The sequence below is a fragment of the Haemaphysalis longicornis genome, unplaced genomic scaffold (assembly GCF_048455015.1).
Source record: "Haemaphysalis longicornis isolate Haplotype H1 unplaced genomic scaffold, Haemaphysalis longicornis Haplotype H1 scaffold_1, whole genome shotgun sequence".
In the NCBI taxonomy this organism is placed as follows: Eukaryota; Metazoa; Arthropoda; class Arachnida; order Ixodida; family Ixodidae; genus Haemaphysalis; species Haemaphysalis longicornis.
This window is the reverse complement of record NW_027526203.1, coordinates 192,614,761-192,642,305: the sequence shown is the minus strand read 5'-3', so window position 1 is coordinate 192,642,305 and position 27,545 is coordinate 192,614,761. Positions and strand designations below refer to the sequence as shown.

Below are 27,545 nucleotides of genomic sequence, written 5' to 3'. Positions count from 1 at the left end.
TGCTGCAACAAAGTATCTGCTCAAGCAACACATAACATACTATGCAGACAGAAAAAGCATCTATTTAGCAAGTAGAATACACTGGCTGCAAGGTGAAAGTTACAATTCACTCAGTGTCACTGCTCTCGCTAGGGCTATCACTTGAGCCGCAATCCTCACTGTTGTATACAAGGTCATCTTCACGCACAGCGCATAGTGCGCTGCACTAAAGGAAAAACTCTGCGCATTATCCGCACCCATACTTGGCCACTGAAATGTTCGCATTTTTGGTGCGGGTTATATGCGCAAAAATACGGTATGTGCGATGGCCACCAACAAACGGCCACGGTTCCGGTACTAGGTAAGTTCCCAGAGTTGCACTTTACGGGTTAGTGTACGAGGTACAACGCTAATGAGGCACACAAACCTCTTCCTTCTTCAGCTCACGGGACCGACTATCGAACCGTGCAAGCACCTCAGTGTTGCTCTCGACCAGGCTGTCGTTCTTGTTCCGGTATCTTTCTGCGCACGCAAAGGGAAAGAGGGAAATCACAGGGAACGCTTAGAACTTTTCTAAGAACGTGAAGGCGAAAGCCAAGTTGGACCTTCTGTTGAACTGCTGTGGAAATCTGTGGTGAACTCCGGCGCTGCTATTTCTTTTTCCTCCCACAAAATTCCCAGATCATGCAACTTCAACCTCTTTTCAGATCTCCCGTTTTTTGTACCTCACAACCCGCGCGCCTGATACAGAGATTTAAGGCTTTCCTTTTAATGGGGCCATGCGGACAAAACAGAAGTTTGGTTCATTCAAGAGGTTGCCTCGTTAGAATCCTACTGACGCCACTTTTAACGCACACTTCGCTCAAATAAGCTACACAATCAGAAAAAAAAAGGGAATGGCCATGCGACCCACTAGCTCATTTCCCCCAACAGAACCTGTGATATGTCATATGAGCCCAGCTGTGCGATTGGCTGAGGCCGGCAAAAGCAAACGCAAATTAGGCACGGCTAACAAGCTTGCCGAACGAGCTATGTACGCTTAAATGCAATGCATATTCATTTTACAGCAGTAAGAATGCTGCCGCAAACAATGAAAGCTGCGAAAATACACGTAAGCATAGAAGTACCGATGCACACTGCTGCTGGTACTGGGCGCCCTATGCTTGTCTTAGCTGCACAGCACTCCACTGCTTTGGAGTCATCTTAGAGAACCCTGGCCGATTGGAGTGAGCAACGTTGTCTTACGCGACCGTGTTTGTTGAGCATACCCCAGGTTTCATGAAACGATTGCTTTCTGCCGTAACGAAAACAAGCTGGGTGCAAATACGGTCAAAAACAAAGTAACGGCGGACAACGGACTGCGGCTGACTATGGTAGCGCCATCTCGAAGGACTGACAGGAAGCAAGGCTGCAGAGCCTAATGCCGCACTGGAAGGTTGTTTGAACACGCGCACTTATGACTTCATGGCAGACGTCCCGAAAACACACGATTTGGCGGGAGAATCAAAATTTTAACCTAAATTGATTAAAGGGGCACTGACACAAAATTTTGAAGGCGAGATAACTTCGGAGATAAATTGGTCGGAACACATATACATCATCTGCAAAATATCAGCGGCGAATACAGCCTAGAACATATTTAAAATCAATTTTAAAGTGTGCGAAACGCAACCGAGCAGCCAGCAGAGGACAACGCGCAATCGACATCCCGAGGATATTGTGTAAATAAACAACATCCAAACACGTCACGAGTTTGTGTTTGCCGCTTCTGCACTGCCGGCGTTTTTCGCCGGCCCGCCCGGCTCGCCGCTCCAATCGAAGGGACGGAGGGCGGAGCTTCTGCTCTCGAGAACGAATGACCCGATCGTTGGCGGCGGAGGCGCCGTGATTTCGTCAGCTCATCGTGCAGCTGGCCGCGACCAAAGTTCTACAGCGATTCTAGGCACTCTGTTTCTATTACTGTTTATTACCATTGGATGCGAAAACGCGCCGGAGGCACGAAAAGCCCACTGAGCTAGCCGCACGGTCGCTGTGCAGGCGGCGGCCACGGCCGTAAAGTGGCCCAAGCCGGCGCAGGTAGCTCGAGTGATAGCTTGTTACCGCTGCATGAAATTGTCCCCAAGTCCCGACCATGGTGGCTTACATGAGAAAGGAGTTAATGATGCGATGGCGGGTTGCATTAAAAATTGTCATCTGCACCGCTTACGAGAGCGGCACTCGAATATCCGCCGCAGTGCTAAGCCGAACACATCTGTAGGTGGACCTGTACGCAGACCGGCCGGCTGCTCCCAGCGCGCGTCTTGCCACCCACCGTCTTGAGCGTCGCGCGTCGTTCTTTAGCCGCGGTAGCATTTGCACTCGCAGCGCCTGCGTCACATCCACGGTCGCTTTTTAATTAAGCGCCTCACGAGATCAGTACGTGGGGGCATTCGCAGAAACTGCCGTCGATGCGGATTCGACAGTGCTACGACGGCTCTGCTCTGTGATATCCCTCCGACGGTCATGTGGTCAGCTTTGTTCACACAAAATCCATCGTTTCGCGGCACTCGCTGAAACCGAAACTGCGACTGGCCGCATTGAAAATGCCTCTAATTAAACAACCGACGCACGCTGAAGCAAATGAGGTTTCTACAGGTTATATGTAGGTCACTAGCTACTTATCGCAACAAAAAAAAAAACAAGATGCAAAATTTTTGTGTCAGTGCCCGTTAATTTCTCAGGGAATACAGCATCATTTGCTGCCACACAAGCGCTGAGGGCACTATGAAACACAAAATCTTTCGAATAAAAGAAACTTGTATTTTGTCTGCATGGCATCCTTAAAAAGAAGCTAAACGACACTTTTTACAAGCTAATCTTGTCAATTGGGTTATAACCTGGTTATGTGCAAACAGATTTAAAGCCTCCCAGGGGTGAAGCGTTGTGTGAATGCACCATGGTAAAAGCGTGCCATGGCTGCACTTTCTAATACAGCAAGAGAACAAATATGCCTTCAAGCTTCCAGCAAAGTTCAAACTAGACTGACAATACAGTCCACTTACTATCCAGTTATGCAAGTAATTGATGGCGGTGTTGTCAATTCTAAATGTTGCTCCTCTTCAGGGATAGAAGTTGCTTTATTAAAATGCTTTGACAGAGACAGTTCTATCTGAAGAGCAGCACAGTGCCAGTAGTTGAGATAAAACAGTGCTTTCTACACATCAGTGCCTTACGTAACAGGCATAAAGTTAAGACGACAGCAGTGGATTTGATTGTCACATGGCCCATCAGCTCATAAACTCCTTTCACTGTCCCCAACCAGTTGGAAGTAGTAAACAAAAACAACAGCCGACTTTTGGGTACCGCACATTAAAGATGAAACACCCAAGACTGGAAACTCTGAGGAAAGGTCAACAGAGCAGACAGTGCTTTCGTCTGCCTCGTTCCTTGACTTCCGCACTCGCAGGCGCATGATGAAACCCATTTCTACCTATTATTAAAGAGCATCAATATATTTACTCTACCCATCATGACTTTGTTTTTTGCGTTACTTTGCAGAGTAGATAAAATGGCTTGGTTAATGGCTTCATTGAAGTGGCCTAACTCTAACTTTAGGCTTAGCACTTCTTAAGTTGCACAGTACCTAAACGCGAGAATATTGTGTCTCTTTGTCCATTGAAGCAGGGCCAAAAAAAAAAACAGCTGAAAGAATGCTCGAACACGGAGTAACGTAAGCAGGATTGTTTTAAGATTCTAATACCCCTGTCACGCGGCAGATCTGATGACATTTAGAGTCATTCACTCTAAATGTCATTAATTCGGCGCCACACGAGAATACCGAATGACATTTCAGGCGAATGACACTTCACGGCTAATGGAGGTTCGGGAGCTCATTCAGCGGCCAAATGAGTAGCCTCAACAGCAGTGGTGCGTCAAGAAATTTCAGTAATAAACCAAAGAATACTGTTCTTAAAACTGTTAGTAAACTTATAACTTATACTTTCCCCTTAATGTTGTTTTTCAAATAAACAAAGACACACAAGTATTAACAAAAAAAATCTCGTCCCCAGTGCACGCACTACCCTAATACAGATTTTTTGCGGACATGTCTCGGCTTATAATGTCTACTGATGTAACCTAAACCGGTGATTTCCTTATCTTTATTTTAAGAAAATAATCATTTGTTATGTTTTAAAAAAATAGTATGTATGAAAACGTTCCAGATGCACTTAAATACAATTTCGCGGTTTTGCGATCTCTCCAATCATCACAGCTATCACTGACAAATGACATTTGTTTCGCCATGTAGACCCGCAGGGCCAAACCAAATGTCATTAACAGCTAATGTCATTCACTCTGAATTACATTAGATTTGCTGTGTGACAAGGGTACAACAAAAGTACCGGCACGCATCATGTCAACACTTAAAAAAAATGAAAGAAAAAAAGAAGAAAATAAAAAGAGAAAAAGAAAGCGTTACACACGCTTGAGGAAAAACATAGGTACACTAAGCACTCATTATAACGAAGCCCTCGGTACAGAAAACTGAATTCGTTATAAGCACCGCTTCATTAAAAGAGGAAACTTGTTGTCAATGAGCTGCAGTTAGGACCTCCAAAAACTGTAAACACAGCGAGAATTCAAATGAAGTGCTTTTGTTTTAACAAGAGTCCACTGCATTTAACTGAAAAAGGCAGTCTTCTGTTGATAAAAAATACACGTGGGAGTGCTTCCTGCGATAGCATTACAATTAGGAAGTGTCAAAAGGGAGCAAGACAACAGCAAACACTTATTAAAAAAAAATCTCAAGCTGCAACAAGCTTGACGGCACCAGTTTAAGGCAAACGCCAGAAAATTGAACTGAACTGAGAAAAAATAAAAGCTGCTCCACTCAATGTGAAAGCTGTCGGAAGTGCAGAGCAGTGATTCACCATAATGGGCTGTAGCGCCGCTTACCGCTCCCTGCTACCACCCAATGCAGTTCAAATTTCCCGCCTTCGCAGTGCTCGCCCGCCCCCTGCCTGAAACTGCACCAGTGGGAGTTCTGTTTGTGCTTGCTTTTCCTCCCACACGTGCCAGTGTTGCACAGCCACTTTTTTTCGCTTAGTAAAAACCAACCCAATGAGCATTCTTAACTAAATGAATGCAGGCACTGCTGGGTAATTACGTATATTTTGCCTCAAATCTACCTGTAGTTTTCTTTGCACTAAAAAACGGGGAGACGTATGACAAGCGCCAGCGGTTCACGAGTTTCGAACGCACACGACTATATAAACCGGTTGGCTTCGGAAGCCTCTGGCTACGCCATGACAACGGCCGCTACGACGGAACGCACTGTGCCTCTACTTGGGTCCATCGAGCGAGCAATGACAGCAAGGCGAGCCCCTAAAGTGCTCTGCACTTAAAAACGTCCACTGCATTCACCGTTGCAGGACTGAGAAGGGTGGGAGAGAAGACAGGTCATTGCGCGGCCAGGGGGAAAAGGTCATACAGTCTTTCAGCGACATTTGCAGCGAAGCAAGCAAATACGCAGTCAATTATATAGCAACTCGCACAAAATCGGCCTCACCAATTTCGGCATTGAGCTGCTCCATGCTTTCCTCCAACTTCTGGTGACGACTTTCCCAAGTCTGCTTCTCCAACACGGTGCTCTCGCACTGCTGCGACTGAGTGGAAATTTCAAGGGTTGCTGTTTTTGCACCACGAGGACACAAGATGCATGCATCAATCCTAAAGTAAAGAATTATTAAAAGGGGCCACAAAGACAACATACAAGATTAGTTCATTTTCATTAAAAAGACTGCTTGGTCCCTTAACAATGATGCCAATCTTATCGCAAACTACAAACAAATAACCTACCATATTTTCCGGTGTATAAATTGTAGTTTTTTTTCCTGAAATTTTCGCTGGTGCGGGTTATCCACCGGTCTGACTTGTGTGGAATAAATCAGGTGCGTGGCGGCCACGCGTGGTCTGTGATCGAAAATGTCCCTGTGTGCTGCGCGATGTCAGCACACATTATAAGAGACACAGCTCTATGGTCTAAATGAATGAATTATTTGTTAGCGAGTCCGAGGAAGAAGGCTTCGATGGTTTCGCCTAAACAACGTCTGCAAGTACATGCCATCTGTGTGTATCAGTAAACCATTTTTGAGAAGGTAGTTCTGTCTAGACTTTGGACGGTAAATGCTTGTGTGTAGCACTGCTTACCGGGAGATGCAATCAGAGGCGGCGGCCGCCGCAACCGTGTACTTTCGCCGCACTTTCTAACAAACTGATCCTCTATGAGTTTACCTCATTAACAAGTGCGCTTTCTACACCAGTGCGTCTTATACACCGATGCGACTTATATACATTTTTTTTCCCCAGAAAAACTTGTTTTGAGGGAAGTGCGACTAATAGAGCAGAAAATACGGTAGACGTCAAGCAAAACAGATGAAGCAGTCTTGCCTCCCCAGCCACTGTCCCGCAAAATCTCTGTGATGCCACGAGTCTTGCGACAGAATCTTGTGTGTTTGCACAATTGGTGACCACTGGCCTAAGCGACCACCAAGAAACACGACTCAGCGATAGTAGTGGGTTTTCTAGTTCCATCTACTTGTATTACTGGAATGGTAATGTGCAGCTAGCACAATGATTTTTTATAGTCATCATCATCATCAACCTATCTATGCCCGCTGCAGGGCAAAGGCCTCTCCCATGGATCTCCGCTTATCCCAGTCCTGTGCTAACTGCGACGAATTTATCACCGCAAACTTCTTGATCTTATCTGCCCATCTAACTTTCTGCCACCCCCTGCCACGCTTGCCTTCTCTAGGCATCCACTCTGTTACCCTTAACGACCAACGGTTATCTGGCCTTCGCATTACATGCCCTGCCCCCGTCCATTTCTTCTTCTTATTTTTTATTAATACGTCCTCAACAAGCTTTTGTTCCCTGACCCACTCCGCTCTCTTCTTGTCCCTTAATGTTAACCTATCTACTTCCGTTTCATTGCTCGCTGAGTCGTCCTCAATTTAAATTAAGTTGGACCCTCTTAGTGAGCCTCCAAGTTTCTGCCCCGTAGGTGAGTACCGGTAAGATGCAGCCGTCATACACTTTCCTCTTCAGGGACAATGGTAGGCTGCCCTTCATTATCTGAGAATGCCTGCCGAATGCACTCCACCCCATTCTGATCCTTCTTTTATAGTGCTGGGTCATATGTCCCCGTGGCACAAATCAGTTTTTTCAATATTTCGCGCATTTTTTTGTGTGTGTGAGTGAAAAAACATCTACCAGGGCTGCAACAGAGCTAAGTGAGGTACCTAACACCAGTCCTTCCAAATTAAATGACCCTCTATTTTGTTTCAGGGCCTTTTTAATCCGAAGCTACGGAGCACAACCTTCACCCAGCCTGCTTTTTGAAAATTGCAGAACACCACTACAGTTGAATCTGATTGATTTTAGGGTTTAACGCGCCAACGCAACGCAGGCGATGAGGCGCGCCGTAGTGGAGGGCTCCGGATTAATTTTGACCACCTGGGGATCTTTAACGTGCGCCGAAATCACGTACACACGGGCGTTTTTGCTTTTTACGGTTGAATCTGCCCACAATAAGAGCGTGCCATGGTTGCAATTCATAATGCAGGCTGCTTTAACCAACCTCCTGCCAATTTTCAAAGTATTTACTCTAATAATATGGCCGTATTTTATATCAAGATGACGTATCCATTGTTCTCCTTTGCTTCTGCTATGATCTAGCTACTCAAACCTGCCACTTTTTGTGCCTTTAGATTTGTGTATCAGCACTCCTCCAAGCATTTAATTTAGTCGTAGTCGCTGACATTCGCATACAGAAATAAAAAATAAACAATCAGGATTCATGTCTCGTCGAAGCCGCATTTTACAAAGCTGCGATGGCCTTACTACAAAACAACTTTTACTATGCAATGAGCAGGGAAGTTTTTGCGTTAGTTCCAGCTGTTTTATTAGGTGTGGAGGGTACAGTAACTGGGGAATAGAGTACGAAAGGGTACAGAATGAAGTGCCAGTCTTAAGATGTAAAATGTACTTATTACACAGAACAATTCACAATTTGAGGCCATGAAGACAAAACTCGAATTTGTTCAGTTTGAATGACGTCACCTTTGGTAACTCACTGAGCTCCATTCCAGCCAGAAAAGACCCTTCTTTTCATCAAAAAATACCATAAATATTAAAAAAACTTTCAAACTTTGCTCAACAATGACAGAATATAAGCCAGAACTAAAGACAGTCTGCACATTACCATATGGAACTAGAAGTCTACTCAGTCATGTTTCCTGGCAACAGTGATGTTCCTTGCGGGGATTTTTTTCTTTCTGGGGGATTTTCGGCTGTAATTTTGACCAAAAGGGAAAAAGGGGATCTTTAATAGATGCACGAAATTGTAGGAGCCGTGGAGTAAAAAAGAAAACTAATGTCAGCAAACCGAAACTCGCGTAATTTATAACTTAGTTTTCTTTTAAAAAGCTCCCTTAGGGGGCAATGGGTCTTTGATGAAAAACTTTATTTTTACAGTAATGATGATAAAAATTGGAGGACATATGTAGTTTTTCATTCTGATTGCAGATATAAAATTCGTTTTGTGTAAAATGACAGCATTCAAATTTATTCACAATTTTATATTTGATGTTTTGACAGTCTTTGTAAAAAAGCTGCTGGAGTGATGCAGCTGAACAAGGTACCAGTGAACTGTGCACAAATCAAGGAGTGCAATAGGACTGACTTTATCACTCTATATAGGTCTGTAGCAGAAGTTACAGCCGTTTAAACTTTGAGCCTGGAACCTGGAAGGTGGGAACCAAAAAAAAAAAAAAATGGTTTTGCCTTCCAGCCCAAACTTCAAACGGCCGTAACTTCTGCTGCAGACCAGCTAGAATGATGATGTTAGTCGTATTGCACTCCTTGATTTGTGCACAGTTCACTGGAGACTTGTTCAGCTGCATCACTCCAGCAGTTCTTTTTACAAAAACTGTCAAAACATCAAATATAAAATTTCGAATAGATTTGAATATAGTTTTTTAACACAAAAACAATTTTCACATCTACAATCAGAATGAAAAACTACATACATCACATCCTCTCATTTGTATCATCATAACTGTAAAAATAAAATTTTTGGTTTAAGGCCACTGTTTTCCCTTTTTTAACACATCGTGGGCTAATTTATGCTCAAATATCCGCAGTCCTGCTCCCGCAAGCCACAAGCATCCAAGACCGCTTCCAATCCAGTTCATAGAAAAAGAGGAAGCATAGAGGAAAGAATACTTCAAGACAAACAGCTCGAAAAGCATCAAGCAGTGATGGCTGGAGGGATGAAGCCTGTTAGAATGTATTCCTACGCAATATACAAAGAAAGCATTTCGGGTGTGCCTCTTCTTTTGTGCTGTCAACAAGAGATGGCGCATGCAGTCTTGGCCCCTAGCTAAAATTACCTCAATTTCCCAACAATGTTTTGGTCCTTTCCACATAGGCAGTTTTAACTTGGAGTTTTAGCATGCAAAGTAATACCCGTGCCACACGTACATGAAAAATGACATTAAGTGTTTAAGACCTCAAGATACCGAATGACATTATCTGGATGGGCCGTGCTACACGCAAAAACGCAAAGGCAGTAAATGTGTTAGGCATGACGATGATAATGACCAAAAAGACAAATGCACTCACATTTTAGAAGTTCTTTTAACGTAGAGAAAAAAGTCTTACAAGGGTTAAAAATGCTTTTTCTGAAAGGAAATGTTATGAGGAGTAGTGCTTTCTAAAACATGGTGTGAGCCATTTGTAAAAGTGGCTTCAGCAGCTGCCGCCGCCTGCCAACGGAAGCCAAATCCGAAATATTAAGAACAATAAGTAACAAAATGTTTTGCCTTTTGCCGCTGTTTCAGCGACCTCCATCTTTTTGAGATCTTCGCTGCCAAGAGTGCACAAAAAAATCGTCTCATTTCGAAGTTCAGCTACATTTCCACATCAACACTCTGGTGCTGAGAGTTTCGATGGTTTCATTTGGTGCCCATCGCATTTGAGAGTAGGCAGGTTTAAGGCGTTCGTGAAGGCGAATGAGTTGTGCACAACTCCTTAAGAAATGACACTAGAGCAAATGGCATCAGATTTTTGCATGTAGTAGCAAATTAATGGCATTGAAACACAAGGCATTAAAGGGACACAGAAGTGAATTTGTCAAGCTCCCGTTTTTGCTTGCACTGTGTAGACTGGCTCAAATTAGCACACTTTTCATCGTTTATCCGGTTGACAAATCGGTAATTATTTTACAAAGCGCGAAAGAAGAAAAACTACTATGCGCGGTTTGCGGCGGCCGCAGAAACTAAGCTGTGACGTTGGGAGGAGGGGGCGCCGTGATTGGACGATGCCCAAGGTTAGCAATCAAACAAGTTTCGGTTTCAGTTTCGGTCTGTAAAACAACATGTTTGACATTCGATGGCGTCGTTGGATGGGCATTCTCAATATCCCAGTTATCGTAGTACCGCGCTTCTGCCATGTTGTCGGCTGTAAAATGCATAAGATAAGCCTCCCAGGACGGCTTGGAATCGTAGCATTCACTATCTGAGGCCTACGCAGTGCATGAACGCCCTCCACGTCCCCGCAGACGCTCAAATGCATGCGCTTTTCCCCCATATTTGGAGCTTGCCTCGCTCATGCCTGTATCGTAAAAAGCGTGTTCGCACCAGGCCAAGGGTCTGTTGATTCTGGCCTGTACCCACTGCCCGCAAGCAGTCGGTGATTATGGCAACAGCACGCCAACGAGAACTCGCTAGCGCGGCAGTGCCAGCCTGCGCGAGTTCTGTGGACTAGTTCGTGGAGCAATGAACGTTGTGGCCCAAAAAAAGGTGAACTCGGTATAGAAAACATCGGCGAAAAACAAGAAAGTTAACTCATAAAAAAAAAAAAAAAGCATGTACACGCGGCGATTCGAACTTGTGACTGGCAAAACACTTGCAGTGACATACCTAGCGCACCAGACAACTAGGCCACAGGAGGCCGCTGGCGGCAATGCAAAATATCAGGTATATAATGTATAACCAGTTTACACTTTTATTTAGTTTTAGTATTTCAAACAGCTTAGGTGACTATTTGTTGTATTGCGCTCGTGCAGTAAGCGTCCTCCGAGTTTCCACAATAGCTCACGTCTAGCAATTGCATTTCGTAGACGGGAAAGCGTTCGCAGATGCGTAGTCGTGCTCCTGACCGCTCTGCTTGTTCGCCCAGCGCAAAAAAGTGCTTCCCGCACCCTAGTTTTACGCTGTACGGTAAAAATATCAGTTGATTTTATTTCCTTAGTACCTATATTGACTTCGCTGACTCTTCTCCCGCCTTCAAGGGGCCTTATATTTTCCTACTGGCGTACCAGTCAGCGAAGTGTCGCATGTGCGCTTGTGCAGCGCTTGTGTGAAGCGACCTTGACTTGGAGCTAGATACAGTGTACAAACTAACCAAGTAAAAAAAGGCCCATTCTTCCATTCACAAACGTGTCCTGGCTATGTTTCAACTGAGCGAACGAATTGCGACGACCCGTCGGCGGCCGGCGGACGAAACGCTGGGCCGACTGACTCTGTCTGAAGGCCGGGGAGCCGTGCAGTAGCGCAGCCAATTGCGAGCTCGGCTCCTCGCGACGTCACACGAAAACGCCACAGAAAATGGGCGAGCATAAAGAGAGGAGGAAGCATTTTCGAATTGATTTTTCTACTAAATAAATTCGCGTAAACGCGCACAGAGTGGTTGAAACAGGGCCCAGGGACTCCGGACTACAGTTTGCGCTCGTAATCCCGCATTGTTTACAAATTACTTCAGTGTCCCTTTAAGCAGCTGTCATTTTTCGTGTATGAGTGGCACGGGTATAAGCACGCTGTTTGGCACAAAATGTGAAATGCGTAGCCAATGCTCCTGATCGGCAGATGTAGTGGAATGCAGTTCACGCTGCAACTCATTCTCTCAAGGGCGTCTGCGTCCGGAATTGAGGCTACGTAAAGTAGACATAGGTGGTGCTGGCTATCGCCCAAAACTGAACAGGAATTTACGTAACGATCCATCAGCTGCAAAAAGAGGATGCAAAGGAACTTGGAAGGAATTCTTGAGAAAACTGCGAGAAAAAATGCCAGAAATATGGAATTTCTGAACCTAGAAATGGGAATTTTTCTTCTTAGTACGGAACATCACTGAATGGAATTGGCTTAGATTGGCGGTTGCCATTTGCACTAAAAAGATTCTGCTACGTCACAGTGAAATCGCCAGAAAATGGCTGGGAAGTTGCCACTGCATCAAGTTTTTTTCGATATCTCGATTGTCTGAAGTTTACGGTAAAATTGGTGTCACTGTTAATGAGATTCAGCAGTCTTTTAAACGGGGGACACTGGTCTTAAAACAACTTCTTTGAAGTTTCAAGTAAACAGTCTTGCTGCTTTTCCCCACCGATTTCAAACATGCCGTTATTTTCCTAGTTGGTCAATTAGTTACCAAGAAAATTAGAGATAATTAGCCAGTTTTGGTCAAACAATAGACAAAACAGTGCTAGACTTAACTCTTTCGCTACCGCACCTATTCAAAATCGATCAATTTGATCGATACTTTGGGAGCACCTTTTCATAGCGTTCCAGGCGTTGCTCGAACAAGTAAAGCTGTTCGGAGTTAGATCAGAAAATGGCCTTTCAAAATCAGTTTTGGTTTCATTTTTGCAATGGAAACGTGATTTTTGACATGGTTTTGAATTACCTGGGTGTGGAAAATGGGCGTGGTCATCGCGCGTCACTGCTACCAACGAAGAATGCGTGCCACTCGTAATTACTCTGCACCAGCGTTTGTTTTTTGCTATCAGGCCATGAATGGTGAACCAGCAAACATCGCCAGTTCCCGCTCTGACAGTAATAATCCCAGAAACCGGCTGAAAATGTCAAGCAGTGCCTGGTTGCAAAGCTACTTTATGATTTTAGGCAGTTTTATTACCTTTGCGCACGTTCTAAGTTCTGTGGTAGTTCTACTTACCACAGGACCATTCCCAAACAGTTTACAACCGTTTTGGTTTCGTTTCTGCATCGCGAAATTCATATTTAGCGCTACTACACAGTTACCCAACTTCAAGACTACCTGCCATGGCGCCTGGAGCGTCCGCGACTGATCCTCGAACTAAGCACGCCGCTCCTGCTTTCCCCCCCCCCTAACCCGATTTCTGCGATAAGAACTTCAGATGCAAGTCAAAAGATCGCACCCAGTGGCCAGATATTTGTTCCGCCGAGGACAGCGCTTCAAACCAGCCTTACACTGCCAGCTGTTCCAACTTCCAGTTTCGTTTCCATGCGAGGGTATATCTGGGTGTCTAATGTAGCTGCTTAGTTGAACTGTCTATTCGGACGGAGTCTCTGATAAGTTTTTGTACTGTTTCATTTGAAAAATGTTAGGTGGCACTGCAATAGAGGAGGCTCGTTGTGCTGATCTTTTTCATCGTGCAACTGCTACTCGGCCAAAGATTGCAGGGCACGATTCTAGCTCATCGTACCTCATTTTTGCGAGCAAGGCTACAATTGTGAGTAAGAAGATGATAATAAAGCTCAGCTTTATGTTTTGAGAGATAACTGACCGTGAATGACAACAAGCATCAGCCACGGTGTTCTGTTTTCAACTTCATGCATGTTTTTTTCCGCATCACGTGCTAGTCCCAAATATTGTGCTCGCTGTAAATGAAAAGTCAGCCATTGACATGATGTTTTTACGTTATGTGGGGGCAAATTGGTGCCTCTGTTAATGTCAAACCGCCAGATTTCTTCTAGGAAACCACCCGAAATTGCACATTTTGAATTTGAGGTTGGGCTTCACCGCATGACACGAGCACCATGCGTGCTAAAATTTTTTATCTGACAAACTGTTCCGCACAAGTCGACATTTTTTCTAGGGCACGTTTTTGAAATGTTCCCCTACAAAATGTATATTCTAATTTTTTTCAACTACCGGTGGTTTGATATACACAACTCCTTTTTTTATCATTTTTTTCGACAACTTGACAAAAATTTTAATTTCATATTCTTTTTCAGAACTATGATACTATATAAAAACATTTCAAAAACTGGTGTTATTAGAAAGGCCGTTAAATAATCTGCATTTTTTGTTCCTGTAATTAGTGCCTAACCAATTTCAGGGGTGAGACAGCCCAAACAGATTTGGGAGCAGTTTTCGGAACAGCAAAATTTCGATTTTGGAGCAGAAGAATCTTGATTTGGAGCAGTTAGGGACATTTAATACATCGTCTTGTGAGCTTAAAAAATCATTATTTCAGCAATTTGCAGGGTCAAGTGCACGTTTCAATCAGTTTTGAATACACAAAACACTCAAACAGCCTACCTGAAAGAGTTTTTAAGAGTATCACAAAGTACTAACTGCACTACCTTTTTCCTAACTGGTGATATTGTGTTGCGCCTGCACGCAACACTGACAACAAAACTGCCGTTAACATTAGAGAGTTTTAGCAGTCCGTCTGTTCTGTTGGTTAGTTTGTTACCGGGTTGACCGGACCGGTCTGCGCCTGCGCGCGCGGAAGGGCGAGGAGGCGCGGACAAGGCGAAGGCAGGTCCGCGCAACAAATCCCCCTACGGCTACGAATGCCCAAGTGCCCGGACGAGTCCCGGTGAGCACGATAACTACGTACATGACTGAACAGACGGACTGCTAAAACTCTTATCAAATTTAAGGGCTCCGCAATTGTGGCGTTTTTTTGCTGTTTTAATGCTAAAAATTATTATTTTTGTAATCCCAGGCTGTGTTGTACGAACGACTGTAGTCACGGCAACAGTTGAGCAGCTTTGAGCTAACGGTCGCATAGCCCAACCAGCCTACCCGTTTCAGTCCCCGGGGCGCAGGTTCACCCTATGGTCATTTGAGTAGCGCTAATCTTTAGCCACCTAGATTTTGGCATTAAATTTCATTTTGCATACATCAAGTGTTATAGTCGCGTTCTATGGCAACCGTGTAGTCCTGCAGCTATTGGGCGCTGCCTGAACAGGTCATGGCGCCGCAGCACAGCCCGCAACTTTCGTGTCGACCGTTCCATCCCCGAGGCCCGTGATCGCGCTTCGAAGCACAGCAATGCCTCAACATTTTACAAAAGCACAACAAGCCAAAAAATTCACTTCACGAACCCGATTATAGACGCACGCACCGCGTTTCGCACTCAAGGACAAACCACGCCGAAGTCGTAGGCCCCACATTTCAATGAACTTTTTTTCGAGCCCCCCAACTTCCCGTAATCTGGCACCAATCTCAAACCATATCCTTGCGTTAACGTCACTGTTCAGAGCCACAACAAATAGAATGAATAGACTGGAACTCAGCTGATAGCGTAAAATAAATAAGGGAAAATATCGCCGATACGCACTGAGCGTGTTGGTAGCAGCTAGATCAGGCGGGGGCCATGTTTGTTGCCACAGCGATGCCTAATCGAGAAGGCCGTTTCAGCGAACCGGGACGGAAAGCGACTCGAGTTTTAGAAGCTATCGCTTGCTTCGTTTCAGTCTTTCTATTTGTGCCATTTCTGTGTTTGCGATTGACCGACGATAAAAGCGGTGACCGGGATGCGGGAGGCTTTTGTCCCCGCCGAAACCGACATGAGCATCAAAATCCGTGCCGTTGAGGCTCTTCTGGAGCAGTTTGGCGCAATTTTCGCCATTTTCGTGCTTTTGGAGCAGCTTGGTGCAGGAAAATGGAATTGTATCAGAAAGGCGCAATATGCGCAGCTGTCTCACCCCTGCAATTTTTTTAGCAGGAAAAAAATGTTTTCTTGGAGCCCTAAAAATTGGTCAATTTTCCGGTGGTAGTGAGCGAGTTAAAACTGTAACCTTTACATTTTCCAATACCATGAACCCTAATGCAATAATTGAAGCAGTTTTTTGATGCATCGCTTGGAACTAATTTTACAGCTCATTAAACTTTGGTGTTTGAAATGGGCACTCAAACTGGTCCCTTGCCACTGGTGCCACCAAGTTTAATGAACTGTGAAATTAGTTCCAAGTGATCCATAAAAAAACTGCTTCAATTACTGCATTCACCAGGGCTAATAGTATCAGAAAATGTAAAGATTACAGTTTTCAGACTAACACTGCTTTGTCTACGTGTGATCAAAAATGGCTAATTACCTCTAATTTTCTTGGTAACTTACTGACCAACTGGAAAAATAATGGCATGTTTGAAATGTGTGGGGAGAAAACAGCAAGACTGACGAGTTTCACAAAGTTCACTTGAAAATTAACCCTTGCAGAGTCATGAACGTACTTATACCGTATTTTCCGGTGTATACATCGCGGTTTTTTTCTGAAATTTTCGTTGGTGCGTCTTATCCACCGGTGCGACTTATGTACAGAAGAATTCCGGTTCGCAGCGGCCGCGCGTGAGCAACGCACGTTAGGAGACACAGCTCTATGGTCAAAATGAATCCGAAGCCCACCGCTACTGTGTTTCTCATAGCCCATATGTCGCTTCAGGACATTAAATCAAAGAATTAGCAGTTTATTCCAGTGGAAAACAATGATAATGGCCTGCGACAACCGCGCATCACTTTCTGCCATGCGCAGTAACTACAGTTCAGAATAAATTCAAAGTAATATCCAACTGGGTAGCAAAAATAAAATGCAGCTTATAAATTATCACAGAGAGTTACTCTGAAGGAGGTAAACGTGCTGCTAATTTTAAAATGACAGCTTGCTGATAAGTTTCGATTTTCAGGCCGCTTCCGGTGGCGTCACTTCCGTCTGCCATGACACCTTTATCCCTTTATTGCGCTGATTTACGACAGCACGCAAGAGACGCGCGACGTTTAGAGAGGTGGCCAAATGGGTCTCCGACTCTTGGGACTCCATTTCTACAAAAGCAGTTGTAGCCGGGTTCATAAAGGCCGGAATGATCCGTTCCGCGAGTGGTGACGATGTTGGCGAAGAAGATATCAGTGAGTCGGAGGGCGATAGCAATGTGCTGGCTGAACTCACACTTGAAGTTGCTGAATTGTTTGTCAGCGAGTCGGAGGAAGACTTCAATGGTTTTGCCTAACGCCGTTTGTAAGTACATGCCATCTGTGTGTATCAATAAACCATTTTTATGAACTTTGTTCTGTCAAGACTTTGGACGGGAGATGCACGTGTCTAGCCCTCCTCACCGGGCGATGCGTTGATAGGCGGCGGCCACCGCAACCATGTACTTTCGCCGCTCTTCCTAACGATCTAATTCACTGTGAGTTTACCTAATTAACAAGTGCGTCTTGTACACTGGTGCGTCTTATACACCAATGCGACTTATATACGTTTTTTTTTTTGAAAAACCGTCATTTTGAAGGGGGTGCGCCTTAAACAAAGGCGCGACTTATAGACCGGAAAATACGGTACGTCCTCTGCAAACACCTTCAAAACGGTCAATAACGTACATGTACATCATTGCTTGTATGTTTCAAAAGCGCACCTTTTTCGCCAACTTCTCTTGCTTGGCATGTGCTGCCACACTGGAGACATACGTCAAATTATTTTCTTGCGCCGATGGCTCTTCTTTTTATTTTTTTATGATTTACTTCAGCGGCGTGCCGGCTATCGCTTGCGTATCCGGTAACGAGGGGGCGCGCTGGGTATCACCGGGCGCCCGGGCGCCTCTCGCTTCTTGCACCTGCCACAGACCAAGGTCGCCTGCGAAACTGATGGGGCTCTTTTCTCTCTTTTTTTTTTTTGTATTTTCTAGGAGTGGTGAACCGTCTATCGCTCGCACATCCGGCCGCACGCGCGCAGCGGCTGGTTTTGGTATCGTCCTCCGGGCACTTCCCGCTTTTTATGCCCGCGAAACTGATGTCTATCTGATTTCGATTCACTCAAAAGGTGCCGGTTGTTACTCTCTCGTTTTTATTTAGAATTTTTCTTTTGTTACTCACGAATAAACCACACGTATGTAACAACACAAACGATTTTTTTGTCACTTTATGGTCACCCTAAAAAAATTGCGATAATTTTTTCACGAAATAGACTAATCCAAAGAATTTATATCAGCAACAACAAAAATCGACCCTGGGTGCTCACATTTGGTGAAAAAATTCGACCCTCAAAGGGTTAAAAGAAGTTGCTTTAATACATGTGCCCCCCTACAATGAATGAGACAAGTATTTTGCTTTCACGGCCCCTTCGAATGAGTCACTCGTGCAAGTCCTTTCAACACTCACTTTCATGCTAGCCAGTCAATTGCATCCATACCTTCGCCAAAAATTTACGGATAAGAAACGATGCGGTAAGCAATGACACCTTTTCGTCCAACTCCTTTTTGCAGCTGCGCAGCTCTGCGGCGAGTAGACGGTTTTTGTCCTTCAGGGCCTCCTCTGAAAACGAACAAAGAAAGACCAAATTCCCTTGCATGGTGCAGAAACTTCAAAACTAAGCCATGCTCGTGTCTACAAACAGCCCTAGACACACCGCTGTCGACACTCCGAACAAAAACTCTGAGTTCTGTTTCTGTTACCATGATTTTCACTTTTCATGATTTTCACTTTAATTAAAGCCTGTCGCCCTCCCCCCCTTTCTGTGAGAAAGCGTCATTGTTGTTATTGTTGTCCGTCAACAAAATGGGTGCCGCAATAAAGCAAGAATAAAAAATTTAAATCTGGGTCTGCAGAGAAGCAGCCCAGTGGTGTATCAACTACGCTATCTCCACTTCCTTTTTCTTTATTGTCATTTATTCTTACTTATTTCTCAATCATGGAAAATACTGTCCCATCTCCGCACATTGCCAGCAGTACAACAAAAGTTGCTATTGTTGCTGCTTCTTTCTTCAGGCCACATGCCCACTTTGGGAATTGGCCAGGAATAGGGAACCTTCAGGAGATAATGTGACTGCTTCCCGAAATTCACAGCACTATGAATTGGATACGTCAAAGTTGTAGAACGGTGCGCATCGCGTGGCGACTGAAAGTGATGGAACACGAGTAGAATAGATGCACACCAGTCTCGCAGAACTTAAATTCTAGGGAAGCGAGTGCCAGTCTGCTTGCTGACATGACTCACTCAGTAAGCCGACAAAATGAAATCGAAGAAAGAGGCGTAAACATGGTGCAGTCAAAAAGAAGCCGGTCGAAGCCATTCACGCCGAATGAAAAAAACTTGTCGCTTGTTCATAAGTATTGTCCAGGCCTCTGCCTTGAAAGCACGTAAGCAGACTTAATTGCCCCAGGTATTTTTGCATTCAAAGTGACAACTTTCTCGAAACAAATTGTGCAACTACCCTACAGGGTGAGTTCGTGATATTACACCAGTAAACATGCCATCGTAAGCCTGCTGTAACAAAGTACAGATGGTGCATGCTACATTCCAATGCACCACTGTTTGCCTAAGCTGTACTGCCTAAGGGATGACCATAAATTCATAGTGTGCCCCCAACAGTGCTTCACCTAAAGCTTTCCTGCTTGAATAATTAGCTTACAGACAACTTATGTTTGCTCATAAAGCATAAACTGCTTATTAAACAGCTTTTTTTTATTTTGCTGTAACCTAACCATAACACGGAAGCCTTAATTAACCAGCACGGTGAATATAGAACTGCATTTTGGCAAGGAGCTTCATGTACATTAGCAATGCCAGGCAACCTTTTTAAGTATGCATTAATTATTTGCTGTAATTGGCTTGATCGCAATTACCATGACAGATGCAGTTTACAAGAGCTTACGTACAAAAGCCGCGTTAAGGGAAAGAAGACACAACCACAAATTCCATTCCTGCAGCAGAAATCTAATTTCTAGAGGCCAGTTGTTCTAAAATTTGAAGCCCGACTTGATCAGAAACTTGCTCTGCAAAGCAACTCCCTGGAGGGCTTAAATTTCAATCTAGATATAAACTTGATAAAGAACTTGGTCAAGAACTTACTCTGTGAAGAAAGAGCCTGGAAGACTTTTTCGACTGTCCGGGCATGTGCCGCCATGTTGCTGGAGTACAGCTGCAAGACAAGAACACGAAAGCTTCACAAATTCACCGAATAAATGCTAGGTTCGATTAGGCCAAAAAATGTCTCTTGACATTTAGAGCGTGCTGCAAAGAAAAGCACTGCTTCCCAAACTGTGGTGGATAGAGCTTTGTTGGGATGCATTGCGTACGATCATTACCAATATTTCCAAACACCCCACAAGCAGCATTCCAGTCACAATCCAGCTCTATATAACCCTGTGCCAACTCGTCTTTTTGGGTAAAAAATAAATTGGGAAAGTTCATTTATTCAAAGTGAAAGTGAATTCTATTTACATCACCATAAAGAACAATGCGAGCAGGCCTGAGCAAAAACTGAAAAAAAAAAAAAATTTCACTTGAGGGACCCTGTACAAGGCATGACCGAAAATGTACAGAGCGTACCATGACATTATTATCTTGGATATTACAAGAACAGCCCAATCTCAGATGAATTTACAAAGAAAGCATATAAACAAAGCAACCAGATGATGATGATGATGGTTGGTGTTCAATGGCGCAAGGCCGACGAGGGCAAAGAGCGCCAGAGAAGTTATTTAATGAAAACAAGTGATTGCCACAAAAGGTAGGTATAAAATGTGTAAACTGGACATAGTAAGATCAATAAAGATAATGGTGATGGCTGGTGTATAGGGCCAGATGTGATTACGCATGATAGGAAATGAGGTTTAAAAACTTAACATCTGACAAATATTTAAAAACGCGTTTCACAGAAACCATGGCATCGTCACCTAGAAACAGAGATGGGTGTAGGGGAATATGTTGTCTGTAGAGTTCTCTGAAGTGTTTGTGTCGTGTTGTGTCAAGTGCCTTGCATTGTATGAGTATGTGGACTACGGATAGGCCCTCCCCACACCTGCTACACAGGGGTCTTGGAGATCCCGTGAGCAGGTGCGAGTGCGTTACATGCGTATGGCCTATCCGTAACCTAGCTAAGGTAACTTCAATGTGCCTGTTGTGTGAGTCAGTAGTGTATTGTCCCAGGTGTGGTTTTATTACATGTAACTTGTTATCTGTCTGTTCACTCCAGTGTGTTTGCCATGCGTTGCGAAGTTGGTGTCTAATGTGTGGCTTCATGTCTGTGTACGACACTGTTGTTATGTCCACTGTATTCAAGAGTGTACCAGCAGTGGCCATTTGATCTGCGGTTTCATTCCCGGCTATTCCACAGTGGCCAGGAACCCAACATATTGTTATTCCAAGACTTGAGGCATATGCCGACATGAGGGCCTTAAAAACAAGATTGATTACATAATTTTTAGAGCGTTTTCTTGACAAAAGTGCACGAACAACACTAAGAGAATCCGTAAAAACTATGGACTTTGGAATTTGATGTTGGACAATGTGGTCTAAAATAAGTAAAATGCTGTGTGCTTCAGCCGTAAAAATGCTGTTGTGGGAGTTCATTCTTTTACACACGTTGAGGTTCGGCCCATGCGCAGCACAAGACACAGCCGTAGCTGTCTTTGATGCGTCGCAGTAATACTCTGCGCATTGATACTTCTCCTTCAGGAAGAGGAAATACTGAATAATGGCTACCCTTGGTGCCCTGCTTTTGTCAAATTGCAGAAAGGACAAGTCACAACAAACTGCACGGAGTTGCCACGGTGCAATAAAATCCGTAATGGGTGTGTTGTGGATGTGTGAAAATGACACAGCCAGCTCAGAAGCTTCTGCCCTCACTCTGAGAGGGAACGGCATGGAAATAGATGGACGATTTGCAAAGAGCTGCTCTGATGACGCATCATGAATGGTTGAATTAAAAGGATGATTTGTCATAGACCTGATTTTAGAGGCATACAACAAGTTATTGTATGTCCTCTGGTAATACAGGGACCATTTGTGACACTCTGCATAGAGGCTTTCAACGGGGCTAGTGCGAAAGGCACCACAGGCAAGACGAAGCCCCAAATGAAGCACCGGGTCAAGCATTTTTAGCGCAGTCTTCGTCGCGGACCCATAAACAACACTGCCATAATCCAAGCGAGATCCTATCACTGCAGTACAAAGCCGCAGGAGCAGCTGCTTGTCAGCACCATAAGATTGGTGTGAAAGGACTTTAAGAATGTTCATTGTTTTTAGGCATTTGTGTTTAAGGTGTTTCAAGTGAGGGATAAATGTGAGTTTACTGTCGAATATTATTCCCAAAAACTTCTGCTCCCCTCTGACAGGGATTACTACACCATTAATAGAGATATCAGGGTCCGCATGAATTCCACGCTTCCGGGAAAACACAACACAAGTACTTTTTACAGGGTTCAGTTTAAAACCGTTTGTGTCCGCCCAGCCAGCAAGTCTGTTCACCCCAAGCTGGACTTGGCGTTCACAAATTGAAAAGTTACACGACTTAAAAGATATTTGAACGTCATCTACATATACAGAACAGGAAATGGTTGGTGGCAATGCCTTCCGGAGCGAGTTCATCTTAACAATGAATAGTGTGCAGCTCAGGACACCGCCTTGAGGAACGCCATTTTCTTGCACATATACATTGAAAAGTGCACTGCCAACCCTCACTCGAAAGGTCCTTTCCGACATGTAGCTAGCGAGGGTGTTCAGCATGTTGCCGGAGACACCAAACGATTTGAGGTCACTCAAGATGCCATACCGCCAGGCAGTGTCATAGGCCTTTTCCATATCAAAGAAGACTGTTATGCAAAACTGATTGTGGATAAAGGCATCTTTTACATATGATTCCAACGCAACCAGTTGATCGTTGGTGGATCTCCCAGCCCTGAAGCCAGCCTGGCAGCCGTCGAGAAGACCATTGTACTCTAAGAAGTACGAGTCTCCTATTGATCATCTTCTCAAACTTACACAGGCAGCTTGTGAGGGCGATGGGACGATAACTTGTGGGAGAGGAAGGGTCCTTCCCCTCTTTCAGAAAGGCCACTACGATGGCCTCCCTCCATGATCTTGGGAGGTGCCCCGAAAGAAATATTTTGTTGTAGAGGTGAAGGAGGGTTTCAAGTGTGTATGTGTGCAGGTGTTGAATCATAGTGTATGTAATGTTGTCTGCGCCTGGAGCTGAAGGTTTACATGTACTAAGTGCGATCTTCAGCTCATGCATTGAGAAGGGGGTGTTATAAGATGACGTCGACTTATTACTGTCTCGCAAGGACTTCTTCTCACAGGATGTTTTGTGTTTTATGAAAGTGTTGGTGTAGTGCGCTGAACTGGACACATATTGAAAGTGTTGTGCGAGTGTGTTAGCCTGGTCTTCCAGTGTGTCCCCTGTTGTACTAACCAGGGGCAGGCTGTGTGTCTGTTGTCCTTTTAGTTTACGTATTCGTGTCCATACTTTTCGCGTGTCTGTGTATGAGTTGATGGAAGTGAGGAAGGTGCGCCAACTTTCCCTTTTCGCCTCACGACGCACTCGCTTCCCAAAAGCCTTTGCCCGTTTAAAAGAAATGAGGTTATCTGACGTGGGGTACCGGCGAAGGACACCCCACGCCTTGTTCTGGGCCTCTCGCGCCCGCCTACAGTCCTCATTCCACCACGGCCTCCTTTGGTTACGCGCAGCGCTGGAGGCGTGGGGAATGGACTTTTCGGCAGCGTCGAGAATGTGCGCCGTAACGAGTTGGGCTGCTTCCTCCACGTGTAGGTGTTTTATGGATGTGTGGTGTAGTTGAGATGTTTGTGTGAATATGCTCCAGTTTGCTTTTGATTCATTAAACCTTTTATGGGAAGATGGACTGCATGGGCCTTTACCTATATATGTTAGGGAAGTGGGGAAGTGGTCACTACCATATGGGTCAGTGCCCACGCCCCACTCAAGACATGGAAAGAGAATTGCAGAACCAATAGCCAAGTCGAGATGTGAGTATGTATTATGTCCTAAGTTATGGTATGTAGGCTGCTTTTTGTTGAAAAGGCATGCTCCTGAAGATGTAAGAAATTTCTCTATCAGGCGACCTCGGGCATCCGTTCTGGAGGAGCCCCAAAGAGAGTTGTGTGCATTAAGGTCGCCTGTTAGGATGTACGGTTCGGGCAGCTGGTCGACCAGCGCCTCCAAGTCAGAGCTCAAAAGTGCATAATCAGGACGAATGTAAATGGAGCATACCGTTACTAACCTATTAAAAATTATTGTGCGTATTGCTACAGCCTCAAGGACGGTGTTGAGAGCGATAGGGTGGCATGCTAGAGATTTCCGGGCTATTATGGCTACACCGCCCGAAGAGTGTGTGCAGCCAACCCTATCCTTTCTGAATACCATGTACCTATTAAGAAATTTGCGTGCTTCGGATTCAAATGCGTCTCCTGAAGACACATCACACTTGGCTGGTTCGAATGCAATATCTCATGGACATCATCAAGATTTTTAATGAGGCCTCTACAGTTCCATTGAGTAATATTTTCTCTTCCCATTATGGAGATTTAGAAGCTACTGAAGTCTGTGTGTATGTGTGTTCATGTGTCTTTCGGGGCTGTTACTCTAGGGTTTGGCTTTTTGGGCCTTTCTGCTGCTGGCTTGGGCGTCGGAGGCCGCTCCTTGCGCTGCGTTGCAGGCAGGAACGGCCCGACATCTATCTCGTCGTCGGATGTCCGAGGGGTGCCCGACGGACCGGGCCCCCCGGACTTGGCCCCCCCTCGATACCCTTCTTTTAAGCCGCCACCGCCGAGGGCGTCCGGGGCACCAGAGGTGGCACGGGTGGTGCGGTGGCGGTGGGAGTCGGTGCAGGGCCCGTGGTGTCCATCACCTCGGTACCCTCCAACGCATGGAGGACGGGGAGACAGAGGCGGGAGCGGCACCGGTCCCGATGGAAGACGTTGCCACGACAACCGCTGCTGCCTCAGCAAGCGGCGTGGTGGCGGGTTGGGCTGCCAGAGGACACCCAGGGGGGGGCGGAGGAGGGACCAGGTCAGACTCGCTGAACTGAGTCCCTGTGGACACCAGACGCCGCTCCGCCCCCCGGCGAGCTGCGTCGGCGTACCTCCCCAGAGGGAAAGAGGCGAACCTCTTTCTCGCCTCTGGAAAGGTGATGTTCTCAGTGACCTTAATGTTTATGATCTTTTTTTCTAATTGGAATTTTTCGCACTTGCGGGAGTATGCCGCATGCGGCCCACCGCAGTTTACATAAGTGAGGGTTTCAGATGAGCAGTTCTCGCTCGGATGATCGTGCGCCGCGCATTTTGCACACGTCAATCGGCCACGGCAAGAGTTTGTACCATGCCCGAACCGCTGGCACTTAAAACAGCGCCGCGGGTTCGGGATGTACGGACGGATGGAGCAACGGATAAAACCTGCATATATATTTTGTGGGAGAACTGCACGGTCAAAGGTCAAGATGATGTGCTTGGTGGGAATCTCCTTGTCGTCTCTACGGATGGTGATGCGTCTCACGGCAGTGACGCCCTGATCCTTCAAGCCGGCAAGGAGATCCGCATCGGTTTCGTTCAGGAGATCTGGCTCTGATATCACACCCTGTGAGCTGTTGAGGCTCCGATGGGGTGTTACCCTGATGTCTAGATCAGCCAGTCTAGTCTGAGCTAGAAGCTTTGTGGACTGCTGCTTGTCATTTACCTCGATGAGGAGTTCACCAGTTCTTTGTTTTTTTGGCCTGATATGATTTTCCTATTATGGCTTCAAGATACTTGGCGATCAAGAAGACTGACTGAGATGCAAGAGGGTGGGTTGGATTCAGGGACTCCATGACAAGAAATCGAGAGTAATGATCTGGTTCAGGAAATGTCAGAGCTGGCAATGGGGGAAACGATACTTCGGTGCGGCCCCTTTTAGGGGGCCGATCACGGTTGGGGGGGGGGTTTTAGACAATACCATAAAGCATAGTATAAAAGCAGGGAGACGGGGGTACTTTCTCCTTTGACCTTACCCTGGTAGTCAAAGAGGTCCCGGAGCTCCCTTCCTGGTAGACAGGCAGGGAGCCCATCGGCCGGAGCTTGACCAAGGCTCCGACGGCCACCGTTTACGGCTTCTACCCTTCACCTTTAAACACCTCGCCACGGTTGGACACGGCTTATGTTGGGAGCTCGGGGTCCGCGGTGTCGCTGCTCACCGTCACCATGAATACTCAAGGTGCCCCGTGCGGGGCAAAGCAACCAGTGGACATGTTTTGGGAATTACACCCATTGATCATGACGGGTAAAAATGACCAACTGAGTGGGCTTACAGCATGGTCAAGATTAAGTGGGGTTATTTAAAGGGGTTTTTAACAGGCGGCAAAATCGCGCAAAGCTGTTTTCATTTCCTGTTTTGTGAACACCGCCGTGTTCTCCAGAAAACGCTGTCGTGGTCACTGAACTGCCATAACTTGTCGTCCCAGTCCACTATACCCCCCCCCCCCCCCCTTCCTTCCCCCTCAACCTCATCTGTTTTTGGGTGACTGCAACAGTCAAGGTGTTGACACAATTGCAATATTCTGCTTGCAAAAAGACCCGCCTCTACACAACTCCCAGCAAGACACGCAAAGATGACTTCAACGACGAAACCAGCGCTATGCACAAATGTTTCCGAACCTATCACGCTTGCAAATGCTCCGCTGGCAAAAACTCACAGAGCACTCTTTTTCTTTTTTTAGGCGCAGCTGCCTTTTCACATCTGGGGACTTTTTGAGGACTAAAACCTTAATAACACCGCACCAATTACAGACAGTTACTTTGGAATCTTCTGGCTTGATTGTTAAACTTCCTCATGCGGCTCGAAATAAATAATATGTAACTAATAAGAAATTGGCGGCACATTTCTCGCAAACGTACAAGCAGCTTGAACTAGAACATTACACTCCACAAAACAAGTAGGTATAAAAGAAAGGCAAGGGCTCAGGTACTGCCCTAATTCTCCTCTTAGTGTTTTTTTTAAAACAGCCATGGAAGTAAAATACAACCCAGTTCAGTCTGAAAAAACTAGCCTTTTGTAACTCACTCAGCTCCACTCCAGCCAAGAAAGACGTTTTCTCACAAAAAAAAATTGAAAAAATATTAAAGAAAGATTTAAATTTTGCACTTCACTGATGTAATATGGGCAGAAGTGATGGATTAGGGCAAGCCCCAGAAACAACTTTATCAATGCGTTATCTGCATGTTCGCATTGAAGTGCTACCACCAAGCAGAACTAGAGAGGCCCCACTACAACTGCCCAATCATGTCTCTTGGCATAGGTCCACAACCGCCAATCGCAGAAACAAGATCCCATGATGTCATAGAGAACTCCCCAGAAGGCGGCCACTGATTTGTCTCTCTTCATTAGTACACAGCTTAGTTCTCTGAAGTTTGTGATAAAACTGTTAACATTGTTATTGGGACAGACCAATCTTTCTAACCAACCAAACTTCAATTTGTCTTCATGGCCCTTTAAACATGATGCCACCAGGAATTTAATCTTCTTTCCCCCACTTTGCTCCTATCTTCTCTCACAATACTCTATTTTTGAGTGTATCATCATCATCACCAGCCTATGTACAACCACTGCAGGGCAAAGGCCTCTCCCATGGATCTCCACTTATCCAGGTCCTGTGCTAACTGCGGCCAATTTATCCCCACAAACTTCTTGATCTCATCTGCCCATCTAACCTTCTGCCGCCCCCTGCAACGCTTGCCTTCTCTAGGAATCCACTCTGTTACCCTTAATGACCAACG

The 27,545-nt window shown here is 45.3% G+C and overlaps 1 protein-coding gene across 5 annotated transcripts in view; it reads right to left on the bottom strand.

The window, feature by feature from the left end:
- Positions 1-27,545, bottom strand: part of LOC144140443 (uncharacterized) — a 253,062-nt gene that overhangs the window by 59,558 nt on the left and 165,959 nt on the right. For all 5 annotated transcript variants that reach the window (XM_077672299.1, XM_077672301.1, XM_077672300.1 and 2 more), the window contains 4 exons: positions 19,854-19,923; positions 18,243-18,316; positions 5,528-5,624; positions 407-501 (listed from right to left, as the gene is read on the bottom strand). In XM_077672299.1, coding sequence (XP_077528425.1) covers positions 407-501; positions 5,528-5,624; positions 18,243-18,316; positions 19,854-19,923 — 336 coding nt within the window. The remainder of the gene's footprint in view (positions 1-406; positions 502-5,527; positions 5,625-18,242; positions 18,317-19,853; positions 19,924-27,545) is intronic.